At 42.9% G+C, this 16363-nt stretch overlaps 1 protein-coding gene across 13 annotated transcripts in view; it reads right to left on the reverse strand.

Moving 5' to 3' along the window:
* The window catches only part of CADPS (calcium dependent secretion activator), a 342990-nt gene that overhangs the window by 41761 nt on the left and 284866 nt on the right, over nucleotides 1-16363 (reverse strand). For all 13 annotated transcript variants that reach the window (XM_083424654.1, XM_083424653.1, XM_083424660.1 and 10 more), the window contains 4 exons: nucleotides 15434-15508; nucleotides 13568-13651; nucleotides 4510-4542; nucleotides 203-310 (listed from right to left, as the gene is read on the reverse strand). In XM_083424654.1, coding sequence (XP_083280780.1) covers nucleotides 203-310; nucleotides 4510-4542; nucleotides 13568-13651; nucleotides 15434-15508 — 300 coding nt within the window. The remainder of the gene's footprint in view (nucleotides 1-202; nucleotides 311-4509; nucleotides 4543-13567; nucleotides 13652-15433; nucleotides 15509-16363) is intronic.

Genomic DNA, 16363 nt, shown 5'->3' on the forward strand with positions numbered 1-16363 from the left:
ACAAAGTGGATCCGAGTAGAACATTAGAGCAGACAGAGAGCTGAGAGAATTTCAATCAGAAGGAAAAGGAAACTTAAAATAAAAAAAAATCTAAAAGTAATCATTTAATCTCAAAATGTGACTTATCCTCCTGTCTCATTTTGCCACATTTTGCAGTTTCTCCTCCTTGGATTCCCCCAAGGCGGAGAAGGCATTTACTTACATCAAATAACCTTTCTATATACATCTCCTCATTGACCTTATCACGCAGGATGTCCTGAGAATGGCGCACGAAGGTCACGTAGGCGTCAGCGACATCCATCCCTGGTTTCTGCACAGAGGAAAGGAGTGGGGCAGGGAGGAGAGGAGAGAGAAGGAGGGTGGGGGAAAAAACACAAAACACCCAGCATGAAAATGGCATCTTCCCAAGAAAAGCTTATTTATTCATTTGTAAGGATCCTTCCCGTCCCTTGCCGCCGTGCGCTCTATTCTCCCTGACACTGTGGCGGAGGTTCCTTTTCCTACCAGAGTATCTGTGACATATTTGGGTGTCAGCTCTTGCTTGGTAGGCAGCTGAAGCAACACTAAGTGCAGCTTGCACAGCGTAGAAAGATCACCGTATGCACAGACTATCTCTCTTTCTCTTTCGCCTGGAGGGAAGCCGCTTAGATGGATATAGACTTTCCCTTGATGCTCTTGGTGCCAGGAAGTCCTCTTTTGCAATGTTTGGTACTATTGACCTAATTAGCAAAGCAACAACTCCTGCTGGGTTCACCCCCCCACCCCACCCCTTGCGTCCTCTGTAAATCTCCTATTATACAATGTTAGAAGGCTAACACCCAGCACTTAGTCTCTTTCCCCTAAGGCATTTGAAATAGGTACATGTATATATATATTTAAAAACGCCACCAGAACCACACATTATAAAAAAGAGTTTGCAGTTTTAGCTTTTATTTCTATACATCTGGTAAGGGCACAAATACTTCGGCAGTGTATTGATTGTAGTGGAAGTTTAGCAGACTTTCCCTTGTTGAAACCTTTGCTGGATTGGGCCCTAAATGCTAAATAGCTACTAAGGCTGCAATCCCGGGTCTGCTGGGACACAGTGGCACTTACTTCTAAGTAAACATGCACAGGACTCCTCTGTTCAGTCTCCAACCTGTCTGAGGAGTCTGTCTCCCCAAAACCAGAACTTCTAAAGCTTGGGGTATCTGTGACGTTCATGGCACAGTTTGTGTTTCCCTCACAAGATGCAAGCCGTGGAGATAATTTGGGAGGAAATCATCACTAAGTAAGTTCACACTCCTTCATATGTTGGAATCGAACTTATCTCAGAGGGAACCCATTAAACTGCTGAAACAAGAGTCATTATGAAAGCTGCCACACAAATCTTAAATGTCTGTGGCACATTGGAAGTTTCTTCGTAATGGGTGTCATTACTTGTATTACTGTGATTTACCGCAGATCACAAAGTATCATTTTCTGTATGAGATGTGATTGTCAGCCACTGTAAATTGAAGTTAGTTAACACTTCTCTGTAATTTCCAGGGTGAAAATTAGGACAGTTTGAGAAGCAGTAGGAAGGTAGTTTATAGATATATATATTAAAATAGAAATACAATTATCAAGCAAAGGGCCAATGGTTGGCCCCAGAGCTGCCAGTAACATTTTTAACACCTACTGAAACAATGACAAGGTATTAATTTAAAAAACAATGAGGACAATGTAAACGTGGCGGTTATATTTTTTCAAGCAATTTCCTGCAAGCGGATTGTGCCAGCTTTAGGATGCAATAAAAAGTGCTGTAATTCTCCAGTACTAAACAATCATCTTTCCAGAATTAGATGCAGCAATTGTTATCTGGTTGATGCTAAGAGAGCTAAGCTTTTACCTAGAGATAAAACCTCAAAGCTCTCCTGACTGCACAGGTTTGGGGAGTTTCCCCACCACCGAAAGAATTTGCCAGTCAATTGAGATATTGGATGGGTTAGGGGAACAAAGGGAGTGAAGGCACCAACTTCAATTGTGAAAATCAGATTGCAATAGTCCCCTTGTAGAACATACTGTAATGTCCCACTCTTCAGGATCCCACTAAGTGCTGAGACCGGGATGGCGAGAAGGAAGGTGCCTCCATAGGGTCTCTTCCTACATTATTTTCCCCTTCTTGGTTTCCTCTGCAAGGAAGGGAGTTGGGGAGGGTATTCCATTTAGCTGCTCTGACATCCCCTTTTCATTCCAGCTTGCCATGCTCAGCTGCTTTCTCCACATGCCTACCTGCTCTGCCTGGCTGGAGGTTTTATACAGAGCTTCTTTAGGTGAGACTCCTGCATTGCAGAGGGTTGGACTGGATGACCCTTGGGACCCCATCCAACTTTACAATTCTGTGATTTTATGTCCCACCTGTAGTTTCTGCAATCACACCATCTGATGCTGTATTGGTCCAGAGATTGGCAATCCCCTATGGCTGAAAGCAGATATCAAATCTATAGGTGTTGTTGGAACCTGATGTCAAGGTTCCTGAGCCATGGGGGGCAGGTATTTTCCGAATACCCTGCAATCATAATCTGACGCCCTTCTTCATGCGCTCCCTCCAGGAGAGGGGCCATGAGAAGTCTGGAGGGTGGCAGCATGAGACGGGGTCTTTTCTGCGGTGGCTTCCCATTTGTGGAAAACTCTCCCCAGGCACCTACATATTATGTAACCAGGTATTTGGTGGATTAGACTACTTGGGTGGGAAGGTTTCAAAACAACGGTCATGATGTTTCATAATGTGAAAAGAAAAAGGAATAAATTCTAAACTCTGCCTGTAACTTCCGTAAATATATACTGTAGTAAGCAAAACAGTTTACTGATCAAAACCACATATAGCTTCTCTGTACTAATATGTAAACATCTTTATCTTCCAAATTCTACATATGGATCCATATTTGTAAAGTTAAAAGTAGTCATTCATGTTTATAAATTCTCATTTTAAAAAAGTCTGTCTGCAATTGCCTCCTGTTTATCAGTCATAATCCTTGACTCCCACCAACATTTATATACTGCACTTAAACTTAATTTAAATGTTAATTTCTGGCAAGCAGAGTGCTTTGCCTGAGATCTTTAAGAGTTCTCTTCATTATAATCCAAGCTCTGAATAGAGAGATGCAGGCAGCAGCACTATTTGCCCTTATAAGAATGATATAATGTGGTTATTTTGCAGAAATGTTCAAGGCTGGTCTTGGTATACACAGCACCAATTCAACATTTCTGCCTATCTGGGTTACACTTAAATTATGTTAGTAAGAACTGACACATCAGTTTATCTGATTTTGAATAAGGTAGTTTGGGCCTCTGTAAAAGTCCTTCTGGAGTTTTTATGGTTTTTAGCCAAGCTGTTTGCTGGACATGTTGCCATTATATTTTTGTATTGCTGTGGTTGGAAATGGTTTCTATTTTACTGCTTTGGCATTTTTGTATTTTTTTGTATTTTTTAATTTTAAGAAGCGTTATTAATAATGCTGTGTTACATTTTTATTGCTTATATTGTTGCTTGCAACCTGGGAAAGATAACAAGAAAGAATGGAAGAATGATGAGTTTTTAAATTTCCTAATGTACATTCCTGACCTCTGTTTTGGCTTTACCGGTAATTTCCCTCTTGCTAGGTCTAGCAAACTGAACTATTGCTCTCTCTCCCTTCTTCAACCTCACAAGCCCCCTCTTCTGGCCAGGCCTCATTTTAGACCTTGTACTGCCTGTGTACCACAATTACGACAGACCCCCATCTTTGCAGCCTCTTCTTCAAAGCCATTGTTTCAAGGTGCTGGTAGCTCTCAGGAACCACTTCCCACAATGCCACTCAAATGCGCGACAGTATCTTCCTTCGTTTCCTGGGACTGTTGCCTCCTCCTGCCCAGTAAGTCCTTGTGGAAGGACGTGTGGATCCAGAATTGGCCTCCACAGTCACCTACGGACTCATTGTTAAAACTGTGTTTATGGAAGACAATCTTATTCAGCTATGAGTGATCGTCAAAGATAGTTTACTACTCATCTTAGGGCCTTTCCACACTTACCACTTACAGTGGTATAGTTGTAGTCTGAGCCAACATTTTAAAGAGGGAATTTGTAGTTGGTAGTCTGCAGCTTTGGTCCAACGCTGCTGTTATTACAGAGTTAGTGTAACGCTGCTGTTGTTACAGAGTTAGTGCGAAGGCAGGTTGTGCCCAAATTCAGAAAAGTTCTGTGGCTGTAGTGACATCCCTTGGAGGCCACATTTAGACTCTGGGCCCTGTTTTACATATTGGTGGATGATAAACAGCATATGATGCAAGGGACAGAGAATCATAAATGAAAGCATGTCTATAGGGTAAAATTAACAGGAAACTTTCAGGATAAATCAGCTCTCAGAAACTTTTGTAAACAGGAGCCTATAGCACACCATTAGCTAAGACAGGATTTAAAGGGGAAGAAAAAGCAACTCAATTTTTTCTTCTTCTAAAAATACATAGCAGGAACTATTGCAAAAATTATTGTAATTTTTTTGTGCTTACGGGCACATCCACGTATTTGGAAGCTGCCTTCACCTGAAAGAGAAAAATAGCCAACTTTAGATTATGCTTTCGAGCTATACAAAAAAACACAAACAGGAAAGCAAAAATAGGACAACTTAGCAGTATTACTAAAAAATAAAAATGCAGTAATAATTAGACCAATTCAATGTACATGGCACTGAAGGATAGATTCTAATTAAGCATACTGAACCACTTAGAAGATAAAACCTAACTAACTATAGGCCACTTGCTAATCTCCCTTTCCTGAGCAAGGTTGTGGAGTGAGTGATCGCAGACTAGATCCAGGCGCTTTTGTAAGAAACTGATTTTCTGGATCCATTTCAATGGGAGTTTAGGCCCTGTTTTGGCACAGAAACTGCTTTGGTCGCCCTGTATGATGACCTCTGTTGAGAGACAGAGACAAGGGAAACAGGTCCCTGTTAATTCTTCTTGATCTTTCAGCGGCTTTCGATAGAATCAACCATGGCATCCTTCTGGAGCAACTGTCCGAACTAGGGGTGGGTGGCACCACTTTGTGGTGGTTCCAGTCCTACTTGGATGGTCGTTCCCAGAGGGTGTTGCTTGGGCTTTTCAGCCCCTTGGAACCTTCAACGTGGGGTTCCACAGGGCTCAATCCTATCCCCTACATTGTTTAACATCTACATGAAACCGCTGGGTGGGGTTTCCCAGAGGTTTGGAATACGTTGTCAGCAGTATGCTGATGACACTCAGCTTTGTTTCTCCTTTACATCTGCAGGTGAGGCAGTGGAAGTGGTGGACCAGTGTCTTGCTGCAGTAATGGACTGGATGAGAGCCAACAAACTGAAACTCAATCTAAATAAGACTGACACACTGTTAGTGGGTGGTTCCCTAGACCAGATGGGTAGGAATCGCCTGCTCTTGATGGGTTACACTTCCTCTGAAGGAGAAGGTTCGTAGCCTGGGGGATACTCCTGGATCCTCTGTTGTCATTCGAGGCTCAGGTGGCCTCAGTGCCTTCCATCAGCTTCGGCTGGTGGCCCATCTGAACAAGGATAGTCTAATTACTGTTGTCTATGCTCTGGTAACCTCAAGGTTAGATTACTGCAGCGTGTTATATGTGGGGCTGAGTCTGAAGACAGTTCAGAAACTTCAGCTAGTGTAGAATTCAGGTTGCTCACCGGAGCAAGACAGTTTGAACACATTGCACTGATCCTGGTCTGACTGCACTGGCTACCAGTTAGTTTCCGGGCCCAATTCAAAGTGCTGGTTTTGACCTATAAAGTCTTAAATGGCTCAGGACCGCAATACCTCAAGGGATGCCTCTTTCCATATGAACCTACCCAGACCCTGAGATCATCTTCTGAGACCCTTCTTCCTGTGCCTTCTTCTCGAGAGATCCAGAGGGTGGCCACATGAGAATGGGCCTCCTCTGCAGTGGCTCCCCATCTGTGGAATGCTCTCCCCAGGGAAGTTTGCCTGGCGCCTTCATTATACACCTTAAGATGCCAGGCAAAACCTTCCTTTTTTTAAACCAGGCCTTTGGTTGATTTGATTGACATCCTATGCTCTTTTAAAATGTGGTTTTTTTGGTGTGTGTATGTTTGTGTGTGATTGGGTTGTTGTTTGTATTTTGATTATATATTTTGAGGTTTTATATCTTGATTTTATTCTGTGAACCACCCTGAGACCTCTGGGTATAGGGCGATATATCAATTCATTAATAATAATAATAATAATAATAATAATAATAATATTTAAAGACAAATATTTGGTACATGCTTTAAGAAAAATTCCAGAAATACAGAACAGAGTACTAGATGAATCACTAAAGATTTGTTTCAGAAATAAAAGCTTGTCCCTGTGGCTTCAGTGGGATGATTCCTTTCTTATTGCTCTGTTGGGTTTGGAACTTCTGCAGTGTGTCTTCATCCTGGGCTGCCAAAGTAATATGAGAAGCCCCATGTCAGAGTGGGTGAAGGTCATACTGCACCTCCATCCATGTGGCCTGGAGCTTCTCACAGAACACTGGTGGCAGAGGAATGGCTACTACCTCCACAGTCAGAGAGCAGATGCTTCTGAATACCAGCTGCTGGAAACCGGAGGAGGTGAGAGGGCTCTTTTTGTGCTCAGGTCCTGCTAGTGGGAGCCAGTGTGGTGTAGTGGTTAAGAGCGGTAGACTCGTAATCTGGTGAACCGGGTTCACTTCCCCGCTCCTCCACATGCAGCTGCTGGGTGACCTTGGACTAGTCACACTTCTTTGAAGTCTCTCAGCCCCACTCACCTCACAGAGTGTTTGTTGTGGGGGAGGAAGGGAAAGGAGATTGTTAGCCGCCTTGAGACTCCTTAAGGGGAGTGATAAAGTGGGATATCAAATCTAAACTCCTCCTCCTCCTCTTCTTCTTCTTCTTCTTCTTCTTCTTCTTCTTCTTCTTCTTCTTCTTCTTCTTCCCATAGGCATCTGGTTAACCACTGTGAGAACAGGATGCTAGACCAGATGGGCCATTGGCTGGATCCAACAGGCTCTTATGTTTTAATGCATTGCAATGACTCCCATCCAATGCTAGTTTTCTAGAAAAAGAGGAGCCGGAACTCACCACAAACGCTTCCCTTGTTCTCTCATAATGACAATGGTGCCCACCTGAGAGGTGCCGGAAATGAGTTCCAGCTGATAAAGAGCCCTGCTCCCATCCCACCAGAATAATGTAAGAAAGGGCCTCTGGCTGGTATGGAGTTGGGAAGAACAATGACTTATGGGCATTTGGTATTGCAATCATGCCTTCAGCATTATGAATGTCACAAGCTCTTCCCTCCTTTCTGTGGCCCTTCTCGGTAGGCAATGTAAAAGCAAATGGGTTATCTCTGCAGCTGGCAACAGAATGTGTTGTTGTTGTTGTTGGGGGGGAAGTCCATGAATTTCCAAGTTAACATATCTAACGGAATGGTTTCCAGATGGACAGAGAGAGCCTTTTGCAAAGGTACCATAATGCATCCCATCTGCAGGGCTGAGAATTTCTATAGCAAGCATGTATCTAATTAGAATAAATCACTGATCAGCATCCTTGTTTGGGTTCTAAATGCTCACCTGCTTCTAAATATTTCGAAAGCTACAGGTAAAATAGCCTAAATATTACACACACACGCAGGCACACACCTGCATCTTGCGATGAATAAATTACATGTTCCAGTTGGGAAATGCATCGTTTGAGACTGCAAAGCAAGGAACCACTAAATAGGACCACTAAAATCAAGCCACGTGCAGTTAAAAGGTATTGGGGGGAGGGAATCACTGTCACACACCTATTTTAAAAATACCCTATTCAGGGAAAGTTAGAATCAAGAAGGCATAATTTATAAATTGAGATGCAGGTGGTGCTGTGTTCTAAATCACAGAGCTTAGGGCTTGCCGGTCAGGTCGGCGGTTCAAATCCCCTTGAAGGGGTGAGCTCCCGTTGTTCGTTCCCAGCTCCTAGCAGTTCAAAAGCACGTCAAATAGAAGCAGATAAATAGGTACCACTCTGGTGGCAAGGTAAATGGAATGTTTCCGTGCGCTGCTCTGGTTCGCCAGAAGCGGCTTAGTCATGCTGGCCACTTGACCCAGAAGCTGTCTGTGGACAAACGCTGACTCCCTCGGCCTATAGAGTGAGATGAGTGCATAACCCCAGTGTTGTCTGCGACTGGACCTAATGGACCTACCTTTCTTTACCTTTAATTTATAAATTACCATGGACTTTGAATTCCAAAAGGATTTAAGGTGAACCTTTGGATGGGCTCTGCACTTTGCAACCATCCCTCCCTTCTCCTCTAATATCAATGGAAAGCCATTGTAGTAGTGGATATTTATGAAATTCTGATCCCCCCTGGGAATCTTGATCCCTTGCCTAAAAAAGTAGTCAAGTACCTACTGCTGTGCCTTATAGCACATTATGCTGGATGTGAATGTGCATTGGAACGCATACCAATGCTATGTTACTCTTCGATATCCCCCACCGTCCCTGCCTAGGCTGCGTGTCCAGCTGCCACTTATTATTTCCCCCTGACAAAAAAGTAAATTGGACAGACTCGAACATCAGGAAGGTTCGAGATCATTGTCTCCATCACTGGGATAATCAAACCTGGCAGGTGACTGCAGCATGGTACAGGTGCATCAGTGGGCGAGCCAGAATGGCTCCACTAAACAAGCCACACAGCACCGACCGATCCTCCCTACCACCTTGCCCCTCCCATTCAATGGTATTGACTCCGCTGCCAGGAGGCCAGGTGCAGGGGTGCCAACGTGAATGGAATATTGTGGGAGCCCAGGTAAGCCCTGCCCCACACATGATGCAGTGCACACACCTCATTTGAATGGCATTGCCTTTTTTGGGGGGGGCAAGCCCCTCAAATATTTTATTGGAGGGGGGCAAACCCCCCATGGTCCCTAGTAGCTGGCTCCTATGGCCAAGTGCATAGCAACCACTCCTGAAGCAAAGGCATATTGCTTTTGATATGGAAGATATGATGCAGTGATCGTGACCAGAAGCCATTGACAGCCTCATCCTCCATGAATTTACCTAAACCCTTTGAAAGACATTCATGCTGGTGGCTGTCAGTACATCCCGAGAAAGCAAATTCCATGCTTTAACTATGTGCTGTGCGAAGAAGTACTTTTTGTGTGTGTCCCGAATGTTTCAACATTCAGTTTCTTTCGGTGGCCCCGAGTTCTAGTTTTATGAGAGGCCTATTCCATTTCTTCTCACCATGCTTGCAAACTACAAACTCCCCAAATGCTGTAACCTTCCCAACCTCATGACCACTCTGGTTGCCTTTTCCTGTAACTTTCCCCATTCTGCAACATCACTTTTGAGTTAAGGTTGTAACCAGAGCTCTTCACCCAACTCAAAAGTGTGGTCACACCACAGATTTGCATTATGATATTGGCAGCTTTATTCTCAATCATTTCCCTAATGATCCCTAGCATGGAATTTGCGTTTTTAAAGTGACTAAACTTAGCAGAGGAATGAGAGCAGGAGGGAGGCCTCTCTCCCCCACAGAGACAGCACATGCAGTATTGCTTTCCTCAATACATTCTTTCTGTGTCACCCCTGTGAGGCACAGGGGCCCAGTTATGTCACCCCTTGCCTTCAGAGCTGGCAGCCTCTAACCATTTTTCAAACACCCTCTGTTGTGGAATGTTCCTTCAACTTCCTCTCCTCTCCCCTCTCCCTGAAGAAGAAGAGTTTGGATTTGATATCCCGCTTTATCACTACCCGAAGGAGTCTCCAAGCAGCTAACATTCTCCTTTCCCTTCCTCCCCCACAACAAACACTCTGTGAGGTGAGTGAGGCTGAGAGACTGCTGTCCTCTCCCTGAGTTTGAGGGAGCGACTGTCAATCACAATAGCCTCCTCCAGGGTTTGAGACCAAGAGAGACTTCAGAGAAGTGTGACTAGCCCAAGGTCACCCAGCAGCTGGAGCGGAGACGCGAACCCGGTTCACCAGATCACAAGTCCACCGCTCTTAACCACTACACCACACTGAGAGTCCTCTGGGCAACCACAGTTGCCAGCCCTGGTCTTTGAGCTGCTCCCCCTGTCCCAAAGAGAGGTGCCTCCTCACACTGCTCCACAGGGACCTGGGAAGCACCCCCTGGCCAGTCCCAGAGGCACCATCCGCCTGGGGAGCTTGTAGCCAGGGCTGCTGCAACAAACAGCTGTGCAAGCCTTTGGGAGGCAGAGATGTGAGAGGGCATCAGAGGAGGGAGGGAAGGAAAGAAAGAGGGACAGAGGCCAGTGTTGCTTGCGGCACCCCTGACTATCATTCAAGGCACCCCAGGGTGCTACAGCACAGTGGTTGAAAAACACTGCCTTAGAGGTTCCTAAACCGCAACAAAGAGCAAAACGGCAGCACTGTTATTTGAGTGATACACAGTAGGCTGGGACTCAACGTACTTGTGGGTCCCAACTCTTAAGTTGAAGACACTATCCTTCCCCTCCCGTCTCTCTTTCTCTCTCTCTTCATTTAATTTATATCTGCCTCCCTTCCTCTCAAAGGAGTCCAGCGCTTCAAATACATCAGCAACAATAGCATCAAAGACATTCTGAAAGCATTTTAAAACGTTCCAAAAAACTGTTAATCGCATTCTAATCTAGGATAGCGGACACTAAATGAAGGTTAAGTAGCAACAACCATAAAAACAGTAACTGTTTGTTTGAGGACATACTGTAGCTGAGAACAATTTGCATATCTTAAAAACTAATGGAAATAATCTACAAAAAAGTAATAACTTAGTTACTGTTATCTCACTGACATTAAGGTATTTGTAGACACAGCAAAGGAAGAGAGTAATACAGTATGTGTTTTGCTACTGTAACAAAACTAGAAGCAGAGAAAATATTAGAGACCAGAAATAAGAAGTCATGGAACTGCGGCAAAATAAAAGGAGTATTTGCCGCAATTGAGATATAATATGGCAATGACTCAGTCTGTCTTCCACATTGCCTTCTCACAAAACAACCCTAAGCTTCTCCCCCCGCTAAAAACAACAACCAGCCAACCACAACTGCTTGTTTTTCTTTAGTGTAAAACTTGGCTACATACATTGCAATTTTCATGCTGCCGGATGTTGTGTGATCTCTTTGCTAGGCTGCAGCTCATCAGGAATTATGTGACTTTTCCCATGAAATTTCTCAGTTTATGACAAAAATTTGTGCCGAACAAAAATAAGATTGCCAGTAACCTGTCCCGGGGGTAAAATACACTCTCTAGTTTTAATTAATGTAGCAGTAATTCATTCCCCACTCTCTTGTTCAAAGCGAAGAGATGCTTCAGATGAAATGAATCTTGAGCAGCTGTCATCAGCTTGGTTGCAATTCTTTTCTTTAGGCAGAGATACCCACCTAATGACTGGACTTCCAGGTCCAAGAAACACTACTGACTATAGAAAACATCTTTCTCCAGCTCCTTGACTAAATGTAGAATGATGTTCCATTAAGGGGGGAGGAATCCAAAGAATATTTTATAATGATGTGGTTAGTGAGAATGCTATTAAGACAACTGATGCATTAATTTTAAGCTGAATTTCACAGCAAGAATTGAAAATGAGGGTATCCTACTAGGTGATAAAACGGCTTGTCATAAGACCCCTGGTGACATGTCATTTTCTAAGCAAGTGGACAATGTTTGATAAAAGGAGTTGGTAGAAGGCTGGGTGTTTGGAGATTTTTTTTATAATAATAAAAAAAATCTGACAATGCTATTTGAAATGATTTGTTTGTATAGTGAAAGGAGAAGCAAATGGACTATAATAAGAACAATGCTTCTTGTTATTCTGCATTAAGGATGATGCTACAGACTTAGAGAATTATGCTACCCTGCTGATGCTTCTTTTAGGCAGAGTGTTGTAAGCATACGGGATACCTCCCCAAAGCTCTGTAATATTTGGCCCAGTCTGGATGCTCAGTTCTTGCCTTGCTAAGCTACAGTCTAGCAGCTGGGAGCAAACAACAAGACCAAACATTTCTTTCTCGCCCTGTCCCCTTGCCCCTTCCTTTCTTGGTGCTTACAACCTAGTTTAATTAAACCACTTAGTAACAACTGTGTTTGAAATAAGGAGCTATGGTTTAATACCAGAATATTAATATTCAAGCTCTAGTTTAAGATCCTTGTTAGCGAACATATTCATCTGAGGCTGTGTACACACAATACCTTTAAAGCACTTTCAAAACACATTCTTTCCTTCAAAAAATTGTGAGCACCAGAGCCCATAAGGCAAGGCAACCACCTCAGACGGCAACATCCACAGGAGCAACAGAGCTCAAAGCAGATCAATAAGAGCATGTCTATCATAGAATAAGAGAAGTGGAAGGGACTACAAAATTTTATTCCCCACTTGTTACTGGTGGATGCACCCATATTCTCCTGTGTGTTAAAAGTTAGGAAGTGGTAAAGTTCCCCACATGTGGTTGGCTGCCTGGCTGAGTTAGTAGCTTATTGTTTGTGATGTTGCATGGGAAAGGTATCCAACTTGCTTGGAAAGCTGTACTTAAAACTTTCCTGGTTTGGATGTCACAGGAAACTGTGGTTTAACAAACCATTATACCTTCCTCAAAGCTCAGTTTGCGAGGGGAGGAAGGCAAGGGGGTGGGGAGAGTGAACACCATGCTCATGTTTCATCGGAAATGTTTACACCTAAACCAAGTCTATATCTCTGTCTTTGAACCCCATTATAGTTAATTGCCCTGATCCAGCAGTTTATTAAAGGGACAGAAATTCTGATCTATATACAGACCTCCTCCATACATCAACATGGGAACAAAGGAGAATAGGAAGCTGCCTTATACTAAGTCTGACCATTGGTTCATCTAGCTTAGTATTGTATATTCTGATTGGCAGAGTCTCTCGAGGGTTTCAGATAGGGAACTCTCCCAGCCCTGCCTGGAGATGTCTGGGATTGAACATGGGGTTTTCTGCATCTGGTAGGCCACTGTGAGAACAGGATGTTGGACTGGATGGGTATATAAAAGTAGGGAAATAGATAATGAACACTTCCCTCTCTGACTTTCATCTTGCCTTTAGGGCAGCAGACATGGCTCTTCCTTTAATCCGCACAACAACTCTGTGAGGTAGGTCAATCTGAGAGATGGCAGCTAGTCCAAGGTCACCCAGTAAATTTGGCCACTGAGATGGATTCACACTCAGGTCCCGTTCCTCCTCCCTGACTAGCCACCGTAACACACTGGCTTTTAGTTGGCAGGTTCTGTAAAGGTATACAGCCTGCTTTATTATTTTGGTACTTCTTAATATATTCATTATATTTATGTGCTCTTTTTCACCCATCATGGAACTCAAGGCGGCATTTATACAGTTCCCAGGAACTGCTTTTCCACTGGAACACTGACCAAACCCATACCTGCTGGGCTTCAGCAAGATGGTTGTTATCAGATAACTTCAGACCATGCAAGATGTTTCCTTGTGGTTTTAACCAGAACCATCCTTCAGTCCATGAAAAAAACTACTTTTAAACTATGAGCATTGAATTGAAAAGTGCAAGGAGCAAAAAGCAGGGACAATTGGGTGGTTGGATGAAGAAGGCAACTTACAGTAAATGACAGGAAAGAAGAAAACAACGTCCCTTCGTCGTATCTGGATAGTTTGGCCAAGACTCCTTCCAGAATTGTGACAAACTGGAGGAACAAAAGGACATATACTTCAGTTGTAAGAATAATCAAATCACCCTGATTGCAACTGAGCAAATCAGTATTAAGTCCATCGGAGTAAAAAGGGATTTCAAAGTGTATCAACCAGCTTCTAGCTACGTAGATTGCTTGTAGAGATATGACACTTCAGTGACGAGATAAAGAACTCTATCCTCTAATTAGCAGGGAGGAAAGTCATTGAAGATTAAGAAAAGTCAAGTTGTATGTGTGTGGGGTAATCTAGTTGACTATTCTGGAGTAAAGAGCTGATATTGTCTATAACTAAACATTTGTCCTAAATTAGCATGGTGTCATGGAATACATTAATAAAGAGAATCAAGTATAGCCACTGACTTATTTTTCTTTTGGCATCACCAAGCTTATTAGCTATTATTAATAATAATATAAGTAACTGGAAAGCAGTTGCTTTCAAAGGACAAGCATATCAATGAAAATGTTTAATCCTTTCTTGCTTCCGCCTAAAACAATTTCATCTTCAAATGTTTAGGAGGTTTCTAATTTGGTTTTCTGTTTTGGCAACAAAATTAAGCACAAGGAAGAAAATCCCTCTTCTGAGATTCCCTTGCATTTTCAATGTCTGTTGATCAAAAGCAAAAAAATAAAAATAAAGCGAAGCTCCTTTGTGTTGTGTGTGTGTATATCACATGTTCATTAAAGCTCTTTCAGCTGCTCTCTGCCTGCTATATTGGTCATTCTGTGTAGAGAAAGGCAGTTATGTTGGTGCCGTACATTGCAGAAGCTAATGAAAGTGCAACTCCCAAGCATAAGGTGCAAGAAATATGTTACTCCTCGAGAGTAATACCAAATGGAGAACAGCTGGTAGGTCCTTGATGGAGACCCAGAATGGCACGTGTTGTCCCATATGTTCTACAGGTCCTTGTAATTATTTTGTGATCCTTATAGTCCTCCCCTGGTTTGCCTAATTGAAGTTAAAATAAATGCAAGCATGGTGCATTTATTAAATTTATTTAAAACATTTATACAAAGTGTTACAAGGATCACAGGCAGAAGTCTGTGTTGCAAGATGCTTTTTAGTCTGGAAATGGAAAACTAGATGAAGCAGTACTATTGATAAATGGCTGCCATTGCCACACAATATGCCATATATATGAGAATGCTTCTGAGTTCATTGTATTTTGCATTACACCCTTCCTGACAGTTCAAAGTGATTGACAATCACAACGTTTTAAAAAGCCACAAGAACTATAAGGATTAAAACCACATAAAGCACCCTCCTAAAAACTTTGGAACCTACCACCCAGAGATAAGATGGAACCAAAACAAATTACGTTTGGCCAAGTGTTGGGGTTTGACCCAGTCTAGCTGCTTTCTGCTCTAGTGCAACTGCGTGTGATGGAAAGCTCAGTAGAGGACCTGGAAAGAGGGAATGTGGACCCATAGAGGTTAAGCTTATAGTCCTAGGACTCTCCCTGCAAACTGGCAATGAACGGCTATAACCAATCAGTCCAGATAATGTGATCAAGTTCAGAAAACAAGAGCTTTGCAGTCTTCGTCTTGAACTGCACTTTGTAAGTTCAGCACCCCTGTGTTGCTTCGTACAGACTGCAATCACGAAATGTTCCGTCTGTCGAGACTGAGTGATGTATGATCTCTCCTGTGAGAAACAACAAACCACCCAAACTTCTTAATGTGTCACATTTTAATGGAAATGCTGTTTAAAAAAAGGGAGAGAGGAAAAAGAGAGAGTGATGTTAACAGTGAATCGGTTCACCTGAAGCTGAAGGTTACCTTTGCAACTAGGAGCGTTATCATTTCCTTGACGGTTTCTTCAATTAGTTCATCTATTTTTGAGTGATACTGGTGCTAAGGAGGGGGAAGAAGATGGAGGCAAAATATTATTAGCATAAATCATTGGTAACAAACACTTCTGTCTAGTTTGTTGTTGTATCGGCTGTGATATTTAAATGTTGATCGACACGTGCTCTAGTGTAGTGGGCAGTAATGGATTGATAAAATGCGTTTTTCTTTTTTCTTTTCTTTTTTTAAACCAAGAAGCCTCTGATAGGATTTCATGAATCATGGTCAAATCCTAGCTTCAGTTCCATGCATGCAGCTGAGCCGACATTAATGAGAGTCAAATGCATGCAGCAGAGGACAAAATCTGGCATCTTTTTTTTGCTATATGCAAATCATGATAAAAGTGGGCAGCGGTAGGAGAGCGCTTTACATCTGTTCTTAGTTCTGATTGATCCAAAGTGTTGCAATTAAGGCATTCACATTCTTTAAGGTTTTAAACGACTCCTGAAACACAGCCCACGCTGAAAAAGCAACATAGCAGCTGTCTCCTGGTGCACAGCAAATCTGCTGTTGGTCAGAGGGAACGTACAGAGGAGTCGAGTTTAGGCAGACAGGCTGCATTGGGTATAAAGGGTCGCCCACTTCCAGAAAGCCAAGTGGAATTTAATGTTTAGACTCCACTCTTGGCGAAACAAATTAGCTAAGAATGTAAAGTTCCAAATGCAAGTGCTTGTTAAGCACCTGAGTGAATTGGAGCCTTTATGACCAAGTGTAAAAATGATTGAGACATGGGTGTTCTGACTCATGCAAAAGATGGCAATTGCTACACTATAAGGCCCCTCAATTAATACCATGCTGGGGCGTTGGGTTAGTGCTGACGGCTCATAGAAAAGACTGACACCAACTGAACATTCAGCATCA

This window comes from Podarcis tiliguerta (genome assembly GCF_965153285.1).
Source record: "Podarcis tiliguerta genome assembly, chromosome: 2".
NCBI lineage: Eukaryota > Metazoa > Chordata > Lepidosauria > Squamata > Lacertidae > Podarcis > Podarcis tiliguerta.